A 21,703-nucleotide genomic window follows, 5' to 3' on the forward strand; every position below is an offset into this window, starting at 1 on the left:
ATTTTCATGATCAGCTACACAGAGTCGATCTGAAGGTAGAAAAACTAACGTGAGAACCCCTGCCTTTTATTCCCCGTTTTCTTTATATACACACACACACACACACACACACACACGTGCGCGCACCTGCACACATACGTGTGTATGTGTATTTATCCCTTATCACCCTTCCCAAACAGAACTATCCATTATATAACAAAGGATTACAGTTAAATGAAAGAGACACGTTGTCATATCTGACAGTGTATCCTTCATTCCACACCACTAGTCCACCAATTCTCTTCAGAGGAGGCAGGAGGCATGCTTCACCATACTGAAGTCACCACTGGCCATTGCACTGATGGGAATTCTGATATCTTTCAATGTTGTTTTCCTTTACGTTATTGTGATCAACATAGATTGTTCTTCTGTTTCATCAGTAAAATGATGAATCATTTTCTACAAATATTCCCAGTTTTCCAAATTCATCATATTCATTATTTCTTATGGCAAAATAAAATTCTATTACATTCATTTATGACAGCTTGTTTGGCCATTCCCCAATCAATGGGCACCCATTTTCTACACAGCTCTTTGCAACTACAAAATGTAATGTTATCAATATTTTTGTATTTTAACTCCTTCCCCTCTTCCTTTAACCTCCTTGGAATATGTACTTAGCAATGACTTCACTGAGCCAAGAAATAATATACAGTTTAGTAATTTTTTTATATAATTCCAAGTTGTTTTCTAGAATAATCAGACTAGTTCACAGGTCTACCAACAGTGCATTAATGTCCCTGTCTTTTCATAGGCCTCCTCGACATTTATTATTTTCATCATCTGTTATTTTTGCTAGACTGATGGGTGAAATCTCAGTGTTGTTTTAATTTTCATTTCCTTTATTAGTAGTAATTTGGAACATTCTTTCATATGGCTATCAATAGTTTGCATTTATACTTAGCATCTCCAAGAGAAGGATGTAGGAATCATCCTGTGCCTCTGGTATTTGTGAATTGAGGGGAAAACAAAGCCTGACACTGCTAATGTGGCAGGACCACCAGAACCTTGGGGTCCCAGCTTAGCATACTCACCTATGGAGGACAGAAGAATATTATAATGACAGAAGCATTTAAAGATAGGAAAAATCCAAGAAGGAAAGTTGTCTGGTCAAGGAAGAGTAGAAGAAATGTGGTATACCTGGAGATTGTTCCATTCTCTTCTGCCACGGTAAGACCTCAGCTAAAGGATGTGTGTTATTTCTGGGTGCCACATTTCACAAAGACAAACTGGACTCCATCTAAAGTAGAGAAACTAAGCTGGTGAGAGGCCATGAAATCTTGTCAGACAAAGATCAGTTGCAGGAATTGGGAATGCATAACCTGATTAAGAGAACGCTTGTTGTTTTTCAGTTATGCCTGACTCTTTGTGGTCCCCTTTGGGAACAAAGATACTGCAGGGGCTTTTCCATTTCCTTCTCCAGCTCATTTTACAGATGAGAAAACTGAGGCAGACAGGGTTAAGCTAGTAAGTGTCTGAGGAAAGATTTGAACTCATGAGGATGAGTCTTCCTGTGCAGGACGGGCACTCTTATCTATTGCACTGCCTAGCTGCCCAAGAAAACGCTTAAGAGGACATGCTAACTGTCTTCAAATATCTGAAAGGAATGGATGGGGCAGCCAGGTGGTGCAGTGGATAGAGCACTGACCCTGGAGTCAGGAGGGCCTGAGTTCAAATCCGGCCTCAATCACTTGACACTTACTAGCTGCGTGACCCTGGGCAAGTCACTTAACCCCAATTGCCTCACCAAAAACAAACAAAAAAACCCAACAAATATCTGAAGGGAAGACTTTCATTTTGTTCCCAGTAGGCAAGGACTGAGAGTTACAAGTATGATGAACACATTTTGTTTCAATATAAGGAAGACCTCCCCAATAGTCATCTTTCCGGAAATAAAATATGCTGCCTCTACAGAAAGGCTCCCAGTCATTGGAGATATTTGCTGCATCCACTTGTTAGGCATATTGTAGAGGGCACTCCTTCATAGGACCAGAGGCTGGACTAAATGACTTCTAAATGACTTACTTGAATGCAGTCTTCCATCCTAGTTGGGAGAGGCAGATTCCTTGTCTAGTTGACATGCCAACTTCTCTCTTGTAGGCTGTCCAGAAGGGAAGAAAATGGAATTTATCACCAGCTTGTTAGATGCCCTCACCACAGACATGGTTCAGGCCATTAATTCTGCAGCACCCACTGGAGGTGGGAGGTAAGTATGATTTTCTTTTGATTCGGCAAGGAACCTGGAGAGAGTGTGAGAGAGGCTTGGGGAGGAAAGAGCTTAGGGATGGAGTAAATCTTTTTTTCCCTTCATTATATGACTACGTCCAGTTGAAAACTTTTCCTTTGGTTTCTCCTCCTGCCTGGCTTCTCAGAATGTACTGCTCTATAGCTTTTTAGTATTCTGTTTGTAGGCCAAACATCTCCTTGGTTTTTAGTAAAACGATATAGAAGAGAATAGTTAGATTAGGGCATGGGGAGCTGTAAATGGAAGCAAAGGGTTGTGTGCATGGTGGAAGGAATGGAAGTGGTAAGAGAAGGGAAACACTATGCAGAACTATGGGGGGAAGAACAGGGTATGGAATCAAATTTTAAGCATATATCCAGCACATTCATATGACTTTTCACATCAGAAACAGCAAGGGACCAGTCAGTGAATCAGGATTCAGGACCCCAGGGTCTGATACCCTCATTAGCAAACCCAAAGTTACTGTCTTTACACAGAAATATAGAGTTCACCCTGGTCAAGCCGTGGTCTCCACATAGAGTTGGATCTCTGGATTGCATGGTTTGTAGCATGCCAGTTCATGAGATGTGCCCCTCATGGCCAAGTAATAGATATCTTCTCTGCCTTCACACTAAGCATGAGAAAAATCCCTTCCTGTAGGTCTCACTGCTATGCAGGCTATTTTGTCTTTTATTAATGAGAAATGAGTTGTCTTAAGTTCAAGTGAGTTTATCATTGTGTCATCCATTATTATTGAAATCTGGGGAGTGGGTCAGAAAAAAAGTCCCTAGGGCAAAGGTTTCATTTGATTTTAGATTCTCAGTTGGAGGCTATTAAAAGAAGCAATTTTCAGACCTTTATGAAAAAAAAAAATCCCAAACACTGTAGCTTATATATTTTTTCATTCTAGTCTTGCTTTATTGTGTAACATGGCTCAGAAACATATTCCCCTCAGCATAAGAGGATGATATTGGGGGGCAGCTAGGTGGTGCAGTGGATAGAGCATTGGCCCTGGAATCAGGAGGACCTGAGTTCAAATGCGGCCTCAGACACTTGACACTTACTAGCTGTGTGACCTTGGGCAAGTCACTTAACCCCAATTGCCTCACAAAAAACAACAAAAAAAAGAGGATATTGGGGCTTGGGACCTGATTACTAATGACTAAAATTCTTTGCTTTCTTCAGATTCCCTTGTAACTACCCCCATTTTGAGTCTCAAGTATACCGGGTTATCTTGGCTCTGTGGAGGTGATAAGAAAGTAAAGGGCACCAGGCAATCAGGGTCTGTGGTAGCTACCTCAGAAGCACCAGGGTGGTAAATGGGAGAGCAGGCAGAGGATACATAATATCCTGAAAACCCTTCTCTACCCAGCAGTTTAGGGAGGACATTGAAGTCCGTCAACTTTGATTTCTTAATGAATCCATGATAATTCCTATCTTCTCTTTCTGAATGCTAATATCATTCACTTAATCTGCTGGAGAATTTTCCTATGGATTGTCATTCATCTCATTGGTCAGTGGTTATAAATTTCCAGTAGTCTGGGATAAACCACAAAAGGGTTTAAAGACAACCTCAACAACTGCAGTTCCTTCAGCTAATCTTCACGGAGCATCGACTCCAGGTCTCTCACCATCTTAGCTGCCCTCCAGCTAAGAAGGATGATTCCAAACTTCTCAACTGTCTTTCCTAAAAGGTAATGAATAAGAACTGAACCAATACTCTAGGTCTTGTAATTCTTTTGGGGCGACTCACGGTCAATTGGACCCCAGATTCCAGCCCACATCAATCTAACCAGAACAGAGTACGATGATCACTTTCCAGTTCCTGGGAGCAATTCTGCCAGTGCAGGCCAAAATTATATTAGCTTTTTTGATTTCTACATCGTACTGTTGACTCACATTGAGTCTGTAACCACTTAGGCTCCCAGATCTTCACACAAATTGCTGTCTTATGATGGCTTCCCTCTCTTATACTTGTGAAGTCTGTTTTTAAAGCCTCAAACTTTTGCCATTGTTAACCACTCCCTCCTGGAGACTCTTTCCTCCCTGCGCTTGTTTATTTATATCTTCTGAGTCTCGTTTCTCTTCTCTCCTTTCTGATTATTCCTTCTCTGCCTCTATTTCTTGGTCATCCTTCTCCAGGGGAATTGAACAAGATCAAGATTTGCCATCAATGAATCATAACTCTTAAGTAATTGGAGAGCATTGATCTAAGAACTGGTAGTAAGATTAAAAAAAAAAAAAGGATTTTAGTCTAGGGCAGCATGTGAGATTTCCTGCAAGGTACTGGTAAGGTACTGTCCTATTTTATATCCATGTTTTCCTTGGACTTTCCTCTACTGTGTTCCCTTAGGGAGTGGCTTGAACCCAACCTATCACTTAAGATCAAAGACATAGAGCTGGAAGGGACCACCAATTAAAGCCCAAGTTAAGTGACTTGTCCAAGGTCACACAGCTTCAGAGGGGAGATTTTAATCAAAGTCCTCTGGCTCAAATATAGATGTATAGCCCCCATGATTTGGCTTGGGAGTATTTAAAAACTATTCTGATAGGTTTCAACCTTAATAGGATTTTGCATAAACTGTGGTAATTGATTACCTTTCCTTGGATTTTAAGATGCTCCCCAGCCAACAGTGTGGTAAAGCTGGTTTTCCTGAAATAGTATCACTCTTTTCCCCTAAGGTCCTACTCACTATTCCTATAACTTTTCTAAAAAAGGTGCCCTTCCCCAACTACCTCTCCTCTTTTTGTGTTGTCCTCCCCCGGTGGAATATAAAGTCCTTGAGGGAAGGGACTGTCTTTGTTTTTGTAGTTGTATCCTGAGCTGTTGGTGCATAATAAGCACTTTATACATATCTTTTCATTAGTTCACTCAAATTTCTTTTATGACTCTCCCTTTGTGTTTTCTTAGAGGTATGACAGGGCAGCTAGGTGACTCAGTGGATAGAGGTTGGGCCCAGAGTCAGGAAAACTCATCTTCATGAGTTCAAATCAGACCCTAGGCACTTACTAGCTGTGTGACCCTGGTCAAGTCGCTTACCCCTGTTTGCCACAGTCCCCTCATCTGCAAAATGAGCTGAAGAAGGCAATGGCAAACCACTCCAGTATCTTTGCCAAGAAAACCCCAAATGGGGTCACAAAGAGTTAGACAACACTGAGAAATAACAGCGACAACAGAGGTATGACAATTACTCTTCCCAGATTCTGCCTTCCCCCAACCTCCTTAGGGGCTATTTTTCCCACAAATATTGCTCTGAGGGCAGCTAGGTAGTGTAGTGGATAAAGCACTGGCCTTGGATTCAGGAGGACCTGAGTTCAAATCTAGCCTCAGACACCTGACGCATACTAGCTGTGTGACCCTGGGCAAGTCACTTAACCCTCATTGCCCTACAAAAAACCAAACAAACAAAAAGCAATAAGAGGAGACATCACTTAGAAGTAATTTTCCTAGGATTACACTTGTTCTAGGGGATAGAAGAAAGACACCATCGTATTTTGGTTTTGTTGAATATGGTGGTGAGGACACTTGAGTTCCATATACTGTATGAGTATAAGATGAATCTTAATCCCTTTTGGGAGTAGTCAAACACAATGGCTTTGTACTATCTGTTAAGGGGACATTTTAAGCATCTAAAAAGGCAGGAATTTATAAGCAGTAGAAAAACATCAACATATCAAAGACAAAGACAGACAGACGGGGGGGGGGGGGGGGGGGGGGGGGGGGGGGGGGGGGGGGGGGAGGGAGGAGGGAGGAGGGAGGCAGACAGGCAGGCAGGCAGGCAGGCTTATTCTACATAGAGCTGGGGGAAGTGACCTGCCTAGGGGTTGGAGCAGGAGGTAGCACTGGAATTCTCACACATAAGAAGTCATAGTGGCTCCATGCTTTGGAGTATAGGCTGTTTGGGGGCAGTGGCTTTCATCAGCAAATACAAAAAAGGGAGGGAGGAGGAATGATTAAAGTAAAATAATCTGAGTGAAGCCAAATCATGACCAAGAGGCTAGACTCAATTTGAGGATGGTAGATAGTTAAAGTTTGAGCAATGTTAACTCCTAAGAATATTGGAGAGATACAGAAGAGCTGCCAATTGGTATGAAGTGAGGGAAAGTAAGAGGACTTATTCCTGTAGAATAGCCATAAGAGAAGGTAGGGAAAGCCTGTCGACTGAGCAGCTGAAACCTGGACAGGACGGAGCCCCAGGAGCACATGCTGGAGGGAGCAATCTTTCCTTGGCAGGACCAGTGGGTCGGATGACCCACTCTTTTCCATTTTCCCCTGACTGAGGCTTTATTATTCCATCCTCTAGGTGAGACATTACGTTATGCTAATCCTAAAGGTTAAAGGAAAAGTTTCATTTTGCCTGGGGATCCCATGACCTCCCCCTAGCAAGGGAGGGACAGACAGTAAACCTCACTGCTTTAGGGTTAGCAACTTTTCCCTCCCTCCCTCCCTCTTCAAAAAGCTTCTGATGGATAGATAAGTAAGTGTCAGGCTCTTTTTTTGCATCTAGCTCCTCTTTCTGTCTTCCCTCCTCAGTGTCTACTACTTATTGGGTGTGTAAGGAAATTCTAGGCCAGTTGGCTGGGTCATTTTTGGAGCTGTAACTTCGACAAAAATCTTTCTTTTTCCCCCCACAAGGAGCTACACATGTTATAATCTCAGTAGAAATAGAAATTATTGTCAGATGCCCACCTGGTACAGTCATATGTCAGGGACCAGCCATGCCATTTATTCTTTTTTGTTTTGTTTTGAGAGGCAATGGGGGTTAAGTGACTTGCCCAGGGTCACACAGCTAGTAAGTGTTAAGTGTCTGAGGTCAGCTTTGAACTCAGGTCCTCCTGAATCCAGGGCCAGTGCTTTATCTACTGTGCCACCTAGCTGCCCCCATGGCATTTATTCTTATAACAAATGCAGTAGACATTTAAAAATTGATCACTGTGTACCTTGAAGACAAAAGTCTGCCTTCACCAAATCTCCAAACTTTTTGTCTCTCCTAGAAAACTTCCATGTGGAAGGACTGTATAGAGCCTGTACAGATAATAAACAATTTTAGGATCCCCAAGAACAGCATTAATGAGGTCTAATTGGTCTTTAAGTATTAATCCCCTTTGGATTCTATTCAGAGTAGACTCTCTGAATTATACACAGTTATGAGATAGATTATAGAGTAAAGATAATATTTTTTATTCCTCTAATTTTTTTAAAGCATCAATGAGAACAGGACATAGGTAGCCTAGAAAAATTTCTGAGTAGGAGAGGAGCTGCTGCTATAACATAGTCCCCACCCAACCCTCTTTGTTGAGCATCTGAGCAAACCAAAGAGAAGACATGGATCTTTTTTGCACCTACTCACTCTTCCTGGCTTGGAGATCCATCAGGTCAAACTTACCAGTTTGCCAGTTGAATTCTGTTGTTTCAGTTATTTCTGACTCTTCATGACCCCATTTGGAGTTTTCTTGGCAAAGATACTAGAGTGGTTTGCCCTTTCCTTCTCCAGCTTATTTTATAGATGAGGAAACTGAGACAAACAGGGTTAAGTGACTTGCCCAGGGTTACATAGCTAGGAAGTGTCTGAAGCCAGATTTGAACTCAGGAAGATGAGTCTTTATGCACTGTACCACCTGCCTACCTGCCCAGTTGATCCTTGCCTACAGGTTAATAATCCCTGGGGAAAGGCTTATAGTTGAATGTCCTGCATATCTGTTGTGTTTATCAAATATGTAGATAACCCAAAGCAGGGAAGGGATAGATAACATATTTGATGACAAAATTGGGATCCAAAAAGATACCTGTTAAATTTATAAACTGGCTCTAATAAAATGAAAGTTAATAGTGTTGCCTTACACTTGAATTAAAAACAGATACAGAATGGAAGAGAAATGACCAAACAATGGTTTAGGTGAAAAAATCTTAGGAATCTTCATGGATTATAAACTTAATTCCATAATTCATCAAAAAAAAAAAGTTAATTCATAGGGGCAGCTAGGTGGTGCAGTGGATAAAGCACTGGCCCTGGATTCAGTAGGACCTGAGTTCAAATCCAGCCTCAGATACTTGACACTTACTAGCTGTGTGACCCCGGGCAAGTCACTTTGTCCTCATTGCCCCGCAAAAAAAAAAGTCACAATGGGGCGGCTAGGTGGCACAGTGGATAAAGCACCAGCCCTGGATTCAGGAGTACCTGAGTTCAAATCCGGCCTCAGACACTTGACACTTACTACCTGTGTGACCCTGGGCAAGTCACTTAACCCCCATTGCCTCACCAAAAATAAAAAAAAAAAAGTTAATTCATTTATAAGGGCATAGTGTCCAAAATAAAAGGAAGCTAAAAATAAGCCCATATGGTTCTACTATACCTTGTCCTGGCTAAGATGGTAGTCACAGTTCAGAGTGTTGTGTTCAATTTGGTTTGCCACATCCAAAGAAAGATTTTTGACAAACCAGAACACACCTGTGAGAAGGTGAGAGGAATAATGGTTAGAGCACTAGAAACCAAGCGAGAGATTATGAAATAAAGGGACTAGGGCTGTTTAACCAGAAGAGAAGATGTCATTGTCTTCATGCATTCTAAGTCCTCATGTGAAAAGGGGATTGTGTCATTTTCATTTGGCTCTAGAAGGCAGAACTAGAAGCACTGGTTAGAAGTTGCATAGAGGCAGGTGTAGGCTGAGGAAAACTTAACAGAGCCATCCAAAATGGAATTGAGAAGATGAGGGAAAGTGTAATAATATCCTTATTCCTGAAGGTCTTTGAGTAAAAGCTGGGAGACCACTTGTCAAGGCGGTCCTTTTCAACTTTATGATTCTGGTTCAATAGTGAGACTCCAGTAGAGTACCATTTAATGCAATCTAAAAAGACCCTCTCTCCTTCTTAGTCAAATGTTTACTCATGATAACCTTCTGCCCTAGTGCTCTGGAAACTGTTGTTAGCCAAACTTTGGAGGCTTCTTCACCTCACACTCCCTTTCAGGAGAAACTAGCTCAGTAATATCAAAGCAAGTGATGGTTGTTTGTTGTTGATGTTGAGTCATTTCAGTAGCGTCCGACTCTGTGAGAAATCTTGGTATCATGAATATCTTGGCAAAGATATCAGAGTGGGGGAAGCTAGGTGGTGCAGTGGATAAAGCACTAGCCCTGGATTCAGGAGGACCTGAATTTCAAATCCAGCTTCAGACTGTGTGACCCTGGGCAAGTCATTTAACCCTCACTGCCCTGCGAACAACAACAATAAACAAAGACACCAGAGTGGTTTGCCATTTTCTTCTGCAGCTAATTTTATGAGAAATTGAGGCAAATTGGGTTAAGTGATTGCCCAAGGTCACACAGCTGGTAAGTGTCTGAGGCTATATTTGAACTTGGGAAGATGAGTCTTCCTTGTTTCAAGTCTACCTAGCTGCAAGTGATGATACTAGAGTCATTTAATGAGCTTGTGACCAAAGTCGGGATTAGAAGCTACTGGGCTTTGCCAGACTCCATCAGATCAAACTCATACCCTTCCCTAACTGATCCACTGGAAGCCTCATGTTCAGCATATCAGCACAGTCTGTTCATCAAAGTGAGGTGCCTCTATTCAGCTGGATGTGTGGTTAAGGGTGTTGATATAGTTCATTTCTTGTTTTACAGTTTTTAATAAGTTAGATGAGGTGACTCTAAAGCAGAGAATAATTTCCATAAGCTGCATACGTAAATGAACCTCATGACTATATTCACACCGTGGCCAGGGGTTTGTATGCAATTCTATGTAACCCAAGAATCCAACCCCTCTACAAAGCCTTCTTGCACTCTTCTAATCCATGATCATAGAGATGATCCCGGTGTTTTATTTTTACTACTTTTCAACACTTTCTACTACACTGCAAATACACTTATATGGCACTTTTCGTTCTATAAAATCCTTTCCCTGTGACAGCCCTGAGTGATGGGCAGTGCAAGTACAGTTACTGCTATTTCACAGGACAAGACACTAAGCAGCTGAGTGGGGACCTGGACTCAGGTTATCCAACTTCTCACCCTGTGCTTTTCTACCATGCCTTATTACCTCCCCCATACAGTAATACAAGATACTGAAAACAACTAGCATTTAAGTTTGTCATATATGTTAAAAACGCGTCTCCTCAGGTAGATGGGGGCCCACGTCATATATTTGTATCCCTTACAATGCCCAACACAGAAGCAGGCACAAAGTAGCCAAATACTTAAGTGATTCCATATGGTGTTTATAAGAGTATTTCTGTTTGTGTAGGTGTGTGTGTACACACACACACACACACACACACACACACACACACACACACACACACGGATTCATGGATTATAAACAATTCTATAATCCATCCAAAAAAAGTTAATTCATTAATAAGAATATAGTGTCCAAAATAAAGGGAAGCTATAAACCCATATAGTTCCCCTGTTCTAGTTCAATGCATATATTATATATATATACATATATATTATGCATTATATATAAATACATGTACACATGGAAATATGTGAATATGTAAATATGTGCATGTATGAATATTTTATATAATAAACATATTTTCATTTCATATCATATATATCATATCATCATATCTATACTGACCTCTAGAACAGGGGTTCTTAATCTGGGGTCTGTGAACTGTTTCTTTTTTTAAAAAATAGCCTGTTAGCCATATTTTGATATATTTGGTTTCCTTGGTAGTCCTTTGCATTTTGTTTTTTGCATTTAAAAATACTATTCTGAGGGGCAGTTAGGTGGTGCAGTGGATAGAGCACTGGCACTGGAGTCAGGAGTACCTGAGTTCAAATCTGGCCTCAGACACTTAACACTTACTAGCTGTGTGACCCTGGGCAAGTCACTTAACCCCAATTGCCTCACTAAAAAAAAAAAAAATACTATTCTGAGCAGTCTGCAGGCATTACCAGACTGCCCAAGGGACCTGTGACCAAAAAAAGGATGAAATCGCTGTTCTGAAGGATGTGTAATCTGGCCTCTGATTTGCCTTTCACTCTTATTCTGTGGAACTTCAGTGAGCAATCTCCAGGCCTATCTAGCTCAGAGCCAGGCAAGTTGGTTTGTTAAAGGTTCTCTCAGCTCTTCTCTTTAGATTCAAACTGGGAGAGGGCAGATTAGCTGTTGTCAGTGGTCTGACTTGGGAGAGGAGCAATGCCTCTGCCTTACTCAGCCATTGATTGGCCCTCTAGAAATGATCCCAGATGGTTCTGACCTCTGCTCTTGGGGGACTTTCTGAGGGATCCAAGTAATGGGATGGGTATCCTTTGGGCCTAGGTTCTCTGAGCCAGATCCAAGCCACACTCTGGAGGAGCGCGTGGTACACTGGTACTTTAGCCAGCTTGATAACAATGGCAGCAATGACATCAGCAAGCGGGAGATGAAGCCCTTCAAAAGATATGTGAAGAAGAAGGCTAAGCCCAAGAAGTGTGCCCGGCGTTTTACAGACTACTGTGACCTGAACAAGGACAAATCCATCTCACTGCAAGAGCTGAAAGGCTGCCTGGGAGTGAGAAAGGAAGGAGGTAAGTGGCTCTTCTCCTCCTGTCCACCAGCTCCTTACAAGTGGGGTCACTGGACATGGAGGCCTGACAGTCTGAGCCTCTTCAGGTTGCCTTGTTCAAGTCTCAAGGGCTCTTGGTTTTCTTTATCTTGATTTTCTTTTATAATCCAGAATATCTACATTTAAAATGGGATAAATGACAATAGGGCATCCCAATAGCCTGAGAATGTCTCAATTCTCTTTAAGATAACTATCCAACTTTGGTTACCAGACCAAAGGACAATATGGGCTCAGTTTGCTACTAGGCATGAACAGTTAGTTGCACGCTCTTGTAGAAAGCAGACAAGTATCTGGAGTTCAGCATTTTGTACAGTACAGAGTATTTCCTTACATAGATGGTGTTATTTTACTAACCAGAAAAGATGAGATATTCATGTGCTTTCTCCTCTCTTTTCCAGACCTCAATTTCCTCATCTGTAAAATTAGAGAATTGGACTAGATTTCTAAGGTTCCTTCCTATGTCTGTTGTCGTTGTCGAGTCATTTCAGTCATGTCCAACTCTTTGTTACCCTATTTGGCGTTTTCTTGGCAAACATACTAGAGTGTTTTGCCATTTCCTTCTCCAGTTCATTTTTCAGATGAGGAAACTGAGGCAGACCGAGGTTAAGTGACTTACCCAAGGTCACACAGCTAGTCAGTATCTGAGACCAGATTTGAACTCAGGAAAATGAGTTTTCCTTACTTCAGGCCCAGTACTTTAACCACTTTGCCACATAGCTGCTCCCTTTCTTCTTTCTCAAATGCTATGAATCTAAGAACTTTATTGGTATTGTTAAATTCAGAGCCCCTTCTGCTAATGATATCACAGACACACACACACACGTCATCTTAAGCACTGCTGATGAATCAATAAAATATAATTTCTATGGTGATCTGATGGGTGATTGAAAAAAACACAAAGACTGAAAGCTCCTTAAGCACAAAACGTAAGCCCAGACCCTTGGTGCTAGAGACAGGAGGGACTGTATTGTGGGGGAAGACAGATAGTGCAAAAGCCCAATGAGCTATTACCTCCAGACTGCTTTAAGAAACCAGCAGTTTGGGAAACAGACATTGTAATGGCCTTCCCAATGGGAGGTTATGTCGCCCTCTGGTGGACTTTCTTGGGGCTTGTACAGCAGACATAAATGGAGTCTGGATTGGAGCTATGGTCCTGCTTTTGAGATCTCTGAAATTGCCAGTAGATGAGGGGGGAGGTAAGCAGAGAATGGTGAAAGAGGAAATCAGAGGTTTTTCTGGTACAATACCTACAAACTGATGTTTTGAAAGTCAACACCTCCCTTACTCTTCTTAGAATTTGAGTCCTCGACCCTTCATGATACAGTGAAATAGTTTCCTGTGTGAAATACAAAACTCTGTGCTTGTGTTTATCAGAAGACCCCCACGTTTTATTTCAGTTTTTATATGCATCTCATACCTATATTGTCTTTTCCTCTAAGTGTCTAAGACAGATATCAAGAGAGAGAGAGAGAGAACTACTGATAGACATAGCTGGGGAGATTATATATATATATATATATATGTATGTATTTGTGTGTAGATGTATGTAGATATATACACATGCACACATACGGATAGATAGATATACCTATATCTCAATCATCCTTTCTTCATTCCATCTCTCTTTACCATTTCCCCCTGCTCCTTAACCTTCTTACCCCCTTCTTTCTCCTGGTGACTTTCTCCTCCTTTCCCATCCCTTCTTGTCCTCTTGATGCCTGACTTCTTGGAAGTATCTTGGGATATCAGAAGCAGTACAACTTTGAAGTCACAGGACCAGGGTTCCAGTCCAACTTTCCCTACTTCCTAGCTGTGGGCAAGTCACTGTATCTGAACCTCAGTTTCCTCATCTATATTCTATTGTCCTTTCTAGCTCAAAGTTTTCAATCCTTCCTCCCTATCCCCACCCTCACCACCATGCCTTTTCATTTTCTACTTTGTTGGTGGTAGTAGTTTGGTTTTTGGTGCTAACAATGGTCTCGGTTCTGTTCTAGATTTCTGCTTTGCTTAATCCTCTTATTGCCCCATACTCTGGACTCTAGGATTGGGTAGATACTTTTAGATGTTTATCCTTCTGTCTCTAGGAAAAACAATATTAAGCCACTTCAGACAAATGATTGTCACTTTTTCTTTTACTCCATTTTAAAGCCAGTGCTTTGCTCAGGTGTTTCTACATATATAACTAGGAAGAGAAAGAGATAAGATCCATTATCTATCTCTGTCTCACCTATTCTCAGCCAAACTCTTGGAGGTACTGGGAATAGGCTGCTTTTTTTTTCCATTTCCTCTCCTCCCACGCTCTTAGAAACCTTCTGCAATCTAACTTCTAACTTCAAAACAACTGAAATTGCTATTTCCAAAATTATTAGTGACCTCTTAATTGCCAAAAACCCAATGGCCTTTTCTCAATCCTCATTCTTCTCTGCAGCAATTTTTACTGTTGAGCTCCCTGTCCTCCTGTCTAATTACTATTTCTCAGTCTCCTTTCCTGAATCAATACTGATATCATGTTTCCTGATTGTGGGGGCAGGGGCACAAAGCTCTATCCTAGGCCATCTTCTAGTCTCTCACCATATTCTCTCACTAATGACCTCATCAACACCCATGATATCAATGATCATTGTTGTATAGAAGATTCCCAAATTTCCTTCTGTAGCCCTAGTCTCTCTCCTAAGCCCCATCACCAGCATTAGATATTTTGAACAGTACATCCTACAGGAATCTCAAATTAAGCATATATAAAATATAATTTATTACCTTTCCCCAGAATGCACCCCTCTTCTGAACTTCTCTATTGCTGTTGAAGGCACTGCCTTCCTTCTGGTTGTTGTTGAGTTGTTTCAGTCATGTCTGATTCTGTCACCCCATTTGGGGTTTTCTTGGAAAAGATACTGGAGTGGTTTGCCATTTCCTTCTGCAGCTGATTTTAAAGATGAGACAAACAGGGTTAAGTGACTTAACCAGGGTCACACAGTTAGTAGGCCAGATTTGAACTCAGGTCTTCCTGACTTCAGAGCTGGTACTCTTTTCACTGTGCCACCTAGGTTCACAGACTTCTAGTTACCCAGCTCAAAACCTCAGTATCATCCTTGACTCCTCACTCTCTCTCATCCCACATATTCAACCAGGCTCCAAGTGTCATCATTTCTACCCCAAGAACATTTTTTTGTATCCATCCCCTTGACTTTGCCCAAACCATCACCCTACTTCATGTCCTCATCACCCTTTACCTGGACTACTGCTATAGCTTCCCTGCCTCAGATATCTTCCTACTCCAAACCATTCTCCATCCAATCTTCAGTGATCTTCCTAAAGGGCAGGTCTAACCTTGTTATCCCCACTGTTCATTCATTAAGTTTCAGTAGTTGCTTATTAACTGTAGGATCAAATATAAACTCCTTTGTTTGGCATTTGAAACTCTTCACAACTAAACTTTATTTATCCTACCTTTCTGGGTTTCTTACATGTTACTCTCTTCCATGCATACAGTCTAGACCTCCTGACCTACTCACTCTACCTCAAACAAAACACTATCTCTCACTGCTAGAACTTTTCATTAGCTGACCTCATGCCTGGATGCCCTTCTTTCTCATCTCTGTCTCTCAGAATACAGTTTTCTTGGGCATCCAGTTCAAGTAGCAGCTACTACATGAAACCTTTCCTGGTCCCTCCAACTGCTAGTGGTGTCCCTCTCAAAGCTACCTGGTGTTTATCTTGTTTATTATATTTTGCATACAGTTATTTGTAGATATTGCTTTACTCAGGCCAGTCCAATGATTTAGGATCAAATCCCAAATATGGCCTTGTTCATTTCCTTAAAAGGAAATCAGGGGAAGCTAGGTGGTGCAGTGGATAGAGCACCGGCCCTGGATTCAGGAGGACCTGAGTTCAAATTCGGCCTCAGACATTTAACACTCCCAAGTCACTTAACCCCCAATTGCCTCACTTAAAAAAAAAAAAGGAAATCAGCTCAGCCTACCCAAAATAGATGTCATTCCTACTTTCTGTATTAGAATGTAGGCTTCTTATGGGCAGTGTCTATTCCACTTTTGACTTTGTATATTTGTAAAGCACTTAGAGCACAGTGTCTGACAAATAGTAGGCACTTAATAAATGCTTATTCCCTTGCTCTTCTCTTCCAAAGTCCCTTCCATTCCCAACCCTATGAGCCTATAAATCAATCTGTCTAGGCTTCAGTTTTTTCATCTGTAATATAGGAAATACTTTAGGCCAACTTAATTATATCCTTGTTGTCTGACTCCTTGAGAACACACAGCACTTTGAAAAATTTTAAAGTGTTATATAAATCCGAGTTGTTGCTAGAGCCTCCAATAGGGACAGATCATATTTTTCAGATGAGATTAATGAAACAAAGAAGTGAGGTCACAGGTTTTGAAGGTGCAATGGGATTTGGAGATCATCTAATCCAACCCCCTCATAGAGATGAGGAAACTGAGGCCCAGAAAACATCATATTTGCCCCAATACTGTCTAGTTGATTAATTGGAGCACCTGAACCAGTTAGCCATGACTCTTGTCCCCCCAAGCTCAGTGATCTTTGCCCTAAGCAGACTTGAGTGGAGGGGATACAGAAAGGACAGGTTGGGGTTGTTAATTTAGTCTGAATTAGACTCATCCCCTGTGCCATTCTGCAAATCAAACTTACATTTCAAGTAAGAATCCTCACAACAACCCTGAGAGGTAGGTACTAGTATTCCCATTTTACAAATGAAACTGAGGCTCCAAGAGACTCACACAGAATCACAGTCTCTAAATGTCTGAGGCCAGGATTCCAACCCATCTTTTCCTGACTCCTAGTCCAAGATACTTTTCTTTCTTTCTTTTAAGTGAGGCAATTGGGGTTAAGTGACTTGCCCAGGGTCACACAGCTAGTAAGTGTTAAGTGTCTGAGGCCGGATTTGAACTCAGGTACTCCTGCCTCTAGGGCAGGTGCTCTATCCACTGTGCCACCTAGCTGCCCCCAAGATACTTTTCAACCAGGCAGACAAGGGTTGTGAACACTCTTGGAAAATAAACCGGGCCACTCAATTTCCACCTATTTCCCACACCCATACTTGGAGGCAGGGGGAAGAGAACAAAAGGCCAGATACAGCAATGACTGTCTCTCCCTTTGGTGACCTTGATGTTCTTGTCCCTTGCAGGTAGCAGCATGGGCAGCTTCCCTAATGGAAAAAGACAAGGCATTAACCCATTCAGTAAGTTGCTTCCTTCCCTTCCTTTCTCTATTGATCCTCATTTCCCCTTGGCTATGTCGAAATTCCTTTTAGAAAACTTATTCTGGATCTCTCTTGGTTCTCAATGAGAGAGGGCAAAGGAAATTGTAGGGCATTGCTATATTTCCTCCCTTCCCACCTTACCTCAACCCAGAGGGGATAAACAGCTCAACACAGGTGAGTTTAGGTCTTACTTACAACTACCTTGTGCCTACCAGATGGCAAACATTTCTCCAGGATAAGGGAAGAGCACTGAAGCCCCTCATTCTAATCTGCAAAGTGATTCCTGGGCGCGCGTGCATATATGTGTGTGTGTGTGTGTGTGTGTGTGTGTGTGTGTGTGTGTGTGTGTGTAAAATTGTGTTTATTTGCAAGCCTAGGTTAAAGGTGATTCCTGACCCAGCCCTCTACTCTACCCACTCCTCCCTATAACCACCACCTTATTTGAAGCTCCATTTGACTTAATTTTTTTTGTATTCTCTTCCTTCTTTCTGTACTTATCCATATTTTCAGTAGGACGACTAGTCTAAGAGCAGAAGGGCAGGTGGGAGTTCTTGGAGAGAGAATGAATCATCAGAGACCCTTGACCCTGACCAGTCACATCCCGCCTAACAGGAGAGGTGCCCAAAATGTTTGCACTTTTAAATCATTCTCTCATTTGTGTGTGTCTTCTTTTGTTTTGGGTCCTGTTTTTTTTTTGTTTTTTTTTTTAAACACTGTTATTGAATACCACAGTGGGAGAAGAGAAGAGGAAAAAAAAGCAAAACTTTTCTCTTTTTTTGAATCAGCTACTGACAACTTTTAGAGTTTTGTTTTGTCTTGTTTTGTTGGAGTTTGTTCAGCCTTGAGAAGAAAGATTTATATACTGTATATAAATATATATGTGAATTGTACAGTTCTTTTGTACAAGCTTTCAGAGTTGTTGTTTTCTTTCCCTCACTCTACTAAAGGCTTTGGGGAAGCCAGTACTTCATAATCTATCCTCATTCTTCTTAGAGACTGACCAACCCTCTTTATTTTCTTCCTTACTCTAAATAATGCATATGGAGATGAGTCTTACCTTTTTCCACTGTAGTAGCCCTAGTGGAATTGCTGATCATCTTACTAGAGGAGGAAGATTGTCGTACTGCCCCATGGAACCAGTCCCTAACTTGGTAGCTCTTGGGGCAAGCTCCTTGCACTGTTAATGCTTCCTCCTTAGAAGAGTGTTTGGATTTCAACTTGGGACACAGTGGGGAGATGCTCTAAAATCTTATCAGGTTATAGAAGTATCTAGCAGAGCACTTGGGTGAAAATATTTCCTCCTTTCTCTGGAAAATAAATTCATGGTAATCTAGTTCCTCAGCACTCTAGAATCTTCTAGGAGGGAGGTTTAAGGCTTCCTAATTTGGGAAGGAGGAGGAAATTTGTATATTGGCTTTCTTATGTATATTGCTGTAAAATGAACATTTTAACCAATTGGGACTGAGGAAGAGCTGAATTCAGTTAATTAAAGAAGTGAAGGTGGGGGGGCAGTGAAAGAGCAAGAAACACATTAGTTTTCTCCAGGTACATCTTAGGGTTCAGGGAACTAGAAATAGTGATATAAATTTATGTATAGGATAGGTTTCTTGTGCATAAGACAGGAAAGAGAATACTGGTGGCAGCAGCATTTCATGCCAGGGATGGTATTTAAAAGTCTCCTCTTGCCTCTTCCTAGTTTTGGAAAATGGGCACAGATGGAGAAAATGGCTATTGAGTCAAAGCAGACAGTGACTGCACCTGCTTCCATGGCCTTGGTCAACCACAATGAATTTTCTTGCATTGAGGCTAATAGTCAATATAAAGTTTTGTGTGTGTTTATCACCAAATAGAAAGCACAAGGAATTGTGAGAACTAGCCCGATATCTACAGACTAAGGAAGCCCTTATATTAATATGTTAATAATCTCAGTCCATTGGCATGGGCTTCTAAAATGAGTGTCAATCTAGGAAATTTTATATCACTTACTCCTGAATGTAGTGTTATGTCAAGTGAAAGTGAAGAATTATGGCTTCAGCCAGCCATCCTTGCAGGAGCTGCCTAATTTACAGGTTGTCTTAACTTCTTTAGGAGATCTGGGATTCCATGGGTGTGGGTACCACCTCTCCTTTGATGCAGATGTTAATGACTGTCTTGAATTGCTGTGGCCAAAGTAATTAATTACCTGGTAGCCAATACACTGATGATGAGCCTCTGTGTATTTAATTAAGCTAAGCTTAGGATGGCAGATAGAGTTCATCTCCAAGCCCATGAACAAAGTCTTTCTACCTTGGGAAAACCTTCCAGATTTTGCATTCCATTGGCATAGACTTTGATAACCCAGGATCACCTCCACACAATGGCCAATAATAATAATAGTCTAGGGGCAGCTAGGTGGCACAGTGGATAGAGCACCGGCCCTGGATTCAGGAGGACCTGAGTTCAAATCCGACCTCAGACACTTAACACTTACTAGCTGTGTGACCCTGGGCAAGTCACTTAACCCCATTGCCTTGCCAAAAACAAACAAACAAAAATAATTGAAGGAAATGCTGCTTCAGTTAGAGATTAGTGAAAATAAAAAGTAATTTTTCCCCAGCCAAGTTCACAGACCCCCTGAACTCTATCCATGGGCCCCAGACTAAGAACATCCAGTTTAAAGATTTGCCATGGGGGTTTGTTGTAGAGCCCAAGCCACTCTGGATTGAGGGGATTTAGATTGTCACCTTAGAACAAATACAAAGAAGCCCATTAGGGTGGCCAAAAGTGCGTACTTACACCTTCTGCCTGGGTAGTATAACTTGGGAGTGATGGAGCTCTGTAAACACCGATTGATTGGAATGGAAAGGACACCGATTCAAACCAAAAGTGCCTCTGGCCTCCCAGGAGAAACTGACTGGGAGGAGGTTAATAACAAGGTCCCTCCTTATCTACATGGCGACCTGCTCCAACTTTCAGACTACACTTACACTGGACAGAATACAGACAATTCCTGGACTTTACTCTCAGCAGTGATTTTGGGTGATCTGTGTGTGGGAGAGGTTTGGTTGCTTTTGAAAATAAATAAAATGAATATATCTCAGTGTCTGAATTCTTTATCTCTGGGCTCCTCCTATTTCCTAGAAAATCCAGCCATCTTTCTAGGCTGGCTTGAAATTTCCCAATTGTGCCCTTGAAGCCCTGGGATTCTATCCTGCGTCTTTCTGCAATGCACTGTCAAGAAGCCAAGATATGACCACAAGATGGCAATGTTTGCTGGCAAGTCAATGAAAAAAGTCCTCTGGATGTATTGGGGAGTATGTTTATCTCCTTGTAACTCACCCCTGCAAACCTACAGTATGCACATTAGGTTACCACCAGCAGACCTGAAAATCATTTTAGTGTTCAAGCACCAAGAAGCTGGGTCATTCTCTGGCAAAGAGATTTACTCCTTGCCTGGGGGGGTCAAAAGGGAGGGGCTGTGTCCTCTACTCCTTCTGTCATCCATGTGTGGCCAGGAAGGCAACCTGATCAAACCAAACCACCAAGGGCTTCTCCATTTGTTGCTTATCTCCTCTTGCCAACTCTCCTCACCACTGTACTATGACCCTCATTGCTCGACTTCTAGCCAGAGAGGTATTACCAAAGAATTAAGTCTCTGCTGCCAGCATCTTTTAATTTAACTCCTTTTCTAAGGAAAGCTGCATAATGCATTGGTGGGACACTGAATTTGAGATTGGAGGATCTGGGTTTAAACCCGTAGTTCTGCCAACTCTCCATTTTCTTATTTGTAAAAAGGGGGAGGGGTGGTATTAGGCTAGATGATCTGGAAGGTTCTTTTCAGCTCTGAATCTATGATCTATTTTTAGTTTTCAGTCACCTGTGAAACTACCAGGTCCATTGTAGGTATTCAGCCTGAATAGCCCAGGTTGTCCACTAACCTTCCTTCCCTTTCCTGATCTTCTAAATCATACTTCTGAAATGTCTTTCCCACCATCCCTACACCCTTTCCTCCCTACCCCCTACTATCACCCCCCTTTATCTTCACTAAACTACAACTTTCCAGTGAAAGAAGCCCAGGTCCTTAGTCTGAGCTTTGTATCAATCAACAGATATTTATTAAATCCCTATTGCAATGGAGATGCAAATAAAAAGGGGAGACTGCATTCAATAGGGAAAGATGACATGCATAAGTATACACAAAATAAACAAAAGATCATTTTGAGAGGTAGAGCCACTAGCAGCTGGAAGAATTCCTGCATTGCTCATGCCTGCCTTTCCCCAAGATGTACGTCCATTTATTCGTGGTAGGTTTTTTTTCTTTTGGTGGGGCAATGGGGGTTAAGTGACTTGCCCAGGGTCACACAGCTAGTAAGTGTCAAGTGTCTGAAGCCGGAGTTGAACCCAGGTCCTCCTGAATCCAGGGCCAGTGCTCTATCCACTGTGCCACCTAGCTGCCCCCATGCTAGGTTTTTTTTTTTTTTAAAAAAAACCATTGCATATACTATGGGGAAAATCACTTTTTGGGGACACCCAGGGGGAGGGAATAGGGACAGTACACACACCTCTAGCTTCCACTAGGCAACCAGAGAGACTCCAAGGGGGAAAACATTCAGATAACTGACCCTTAGGTTCAATGTTACAGCTTTGGCAGGCTGAAGCCCTGTATCTTAT

General features: G+C 41.8%; 1 protein-coding gene across 3 annotated transcripts in view; it reads left to right on the forward strand.

The window, feature by feature from the left end:
- SMOC1 (SPARC related modular calcium binding 1) overlaps positions 1-17,699 on the forward strand; it is a 219,690-nt gene extending 201,991 nt beyond the window's left edge. For 2 of the 3 annotated variants that reach the window (XM_043988242.1, XM_043988244.1), the window contains exons 10-13: positions 2,140-2,245; positions 11,532-11,779; positions 16,979-17,032; positions 17,564-17,699. In XM_043988242.1, coding sequence (XP_043844177.1) covers positions 2,140-2,245; positions 11,532-11,779; positions 16,979-17,032; positions 17,564-17,580 — 425 coding nt within the window. In that variant the 3' untranslated portion in view covers positions 17,581-17,699. The remainder of the gene's footprint in view (positions 1-2,139; positions 2,246-11,531; positions 11,780-16,978; positions 17,033-17,563) is intronic. The other variant, XM_043988243.1, reaches the window with a different exon arrangement.
- The last annotated feature ends 4,004 nt before the right edge of the window (positions 17,700-21,703 follow it).

This window comes from Dromiciops gliroides, chromosome 2, assembly GCF_019393635.1.
Source record: "Dromiciops gliroides isolate mDroGli1 chromosome 2, mDroGli1.pri, whole genome shotgun sequence".
Classification (NCBI taxonomy): Eukaryota; Metazoa; Chordata; class Mammalia; order Microbiotheria; family Microbiotheriidae; genus Dromiciops; species Dromiciops gliroides.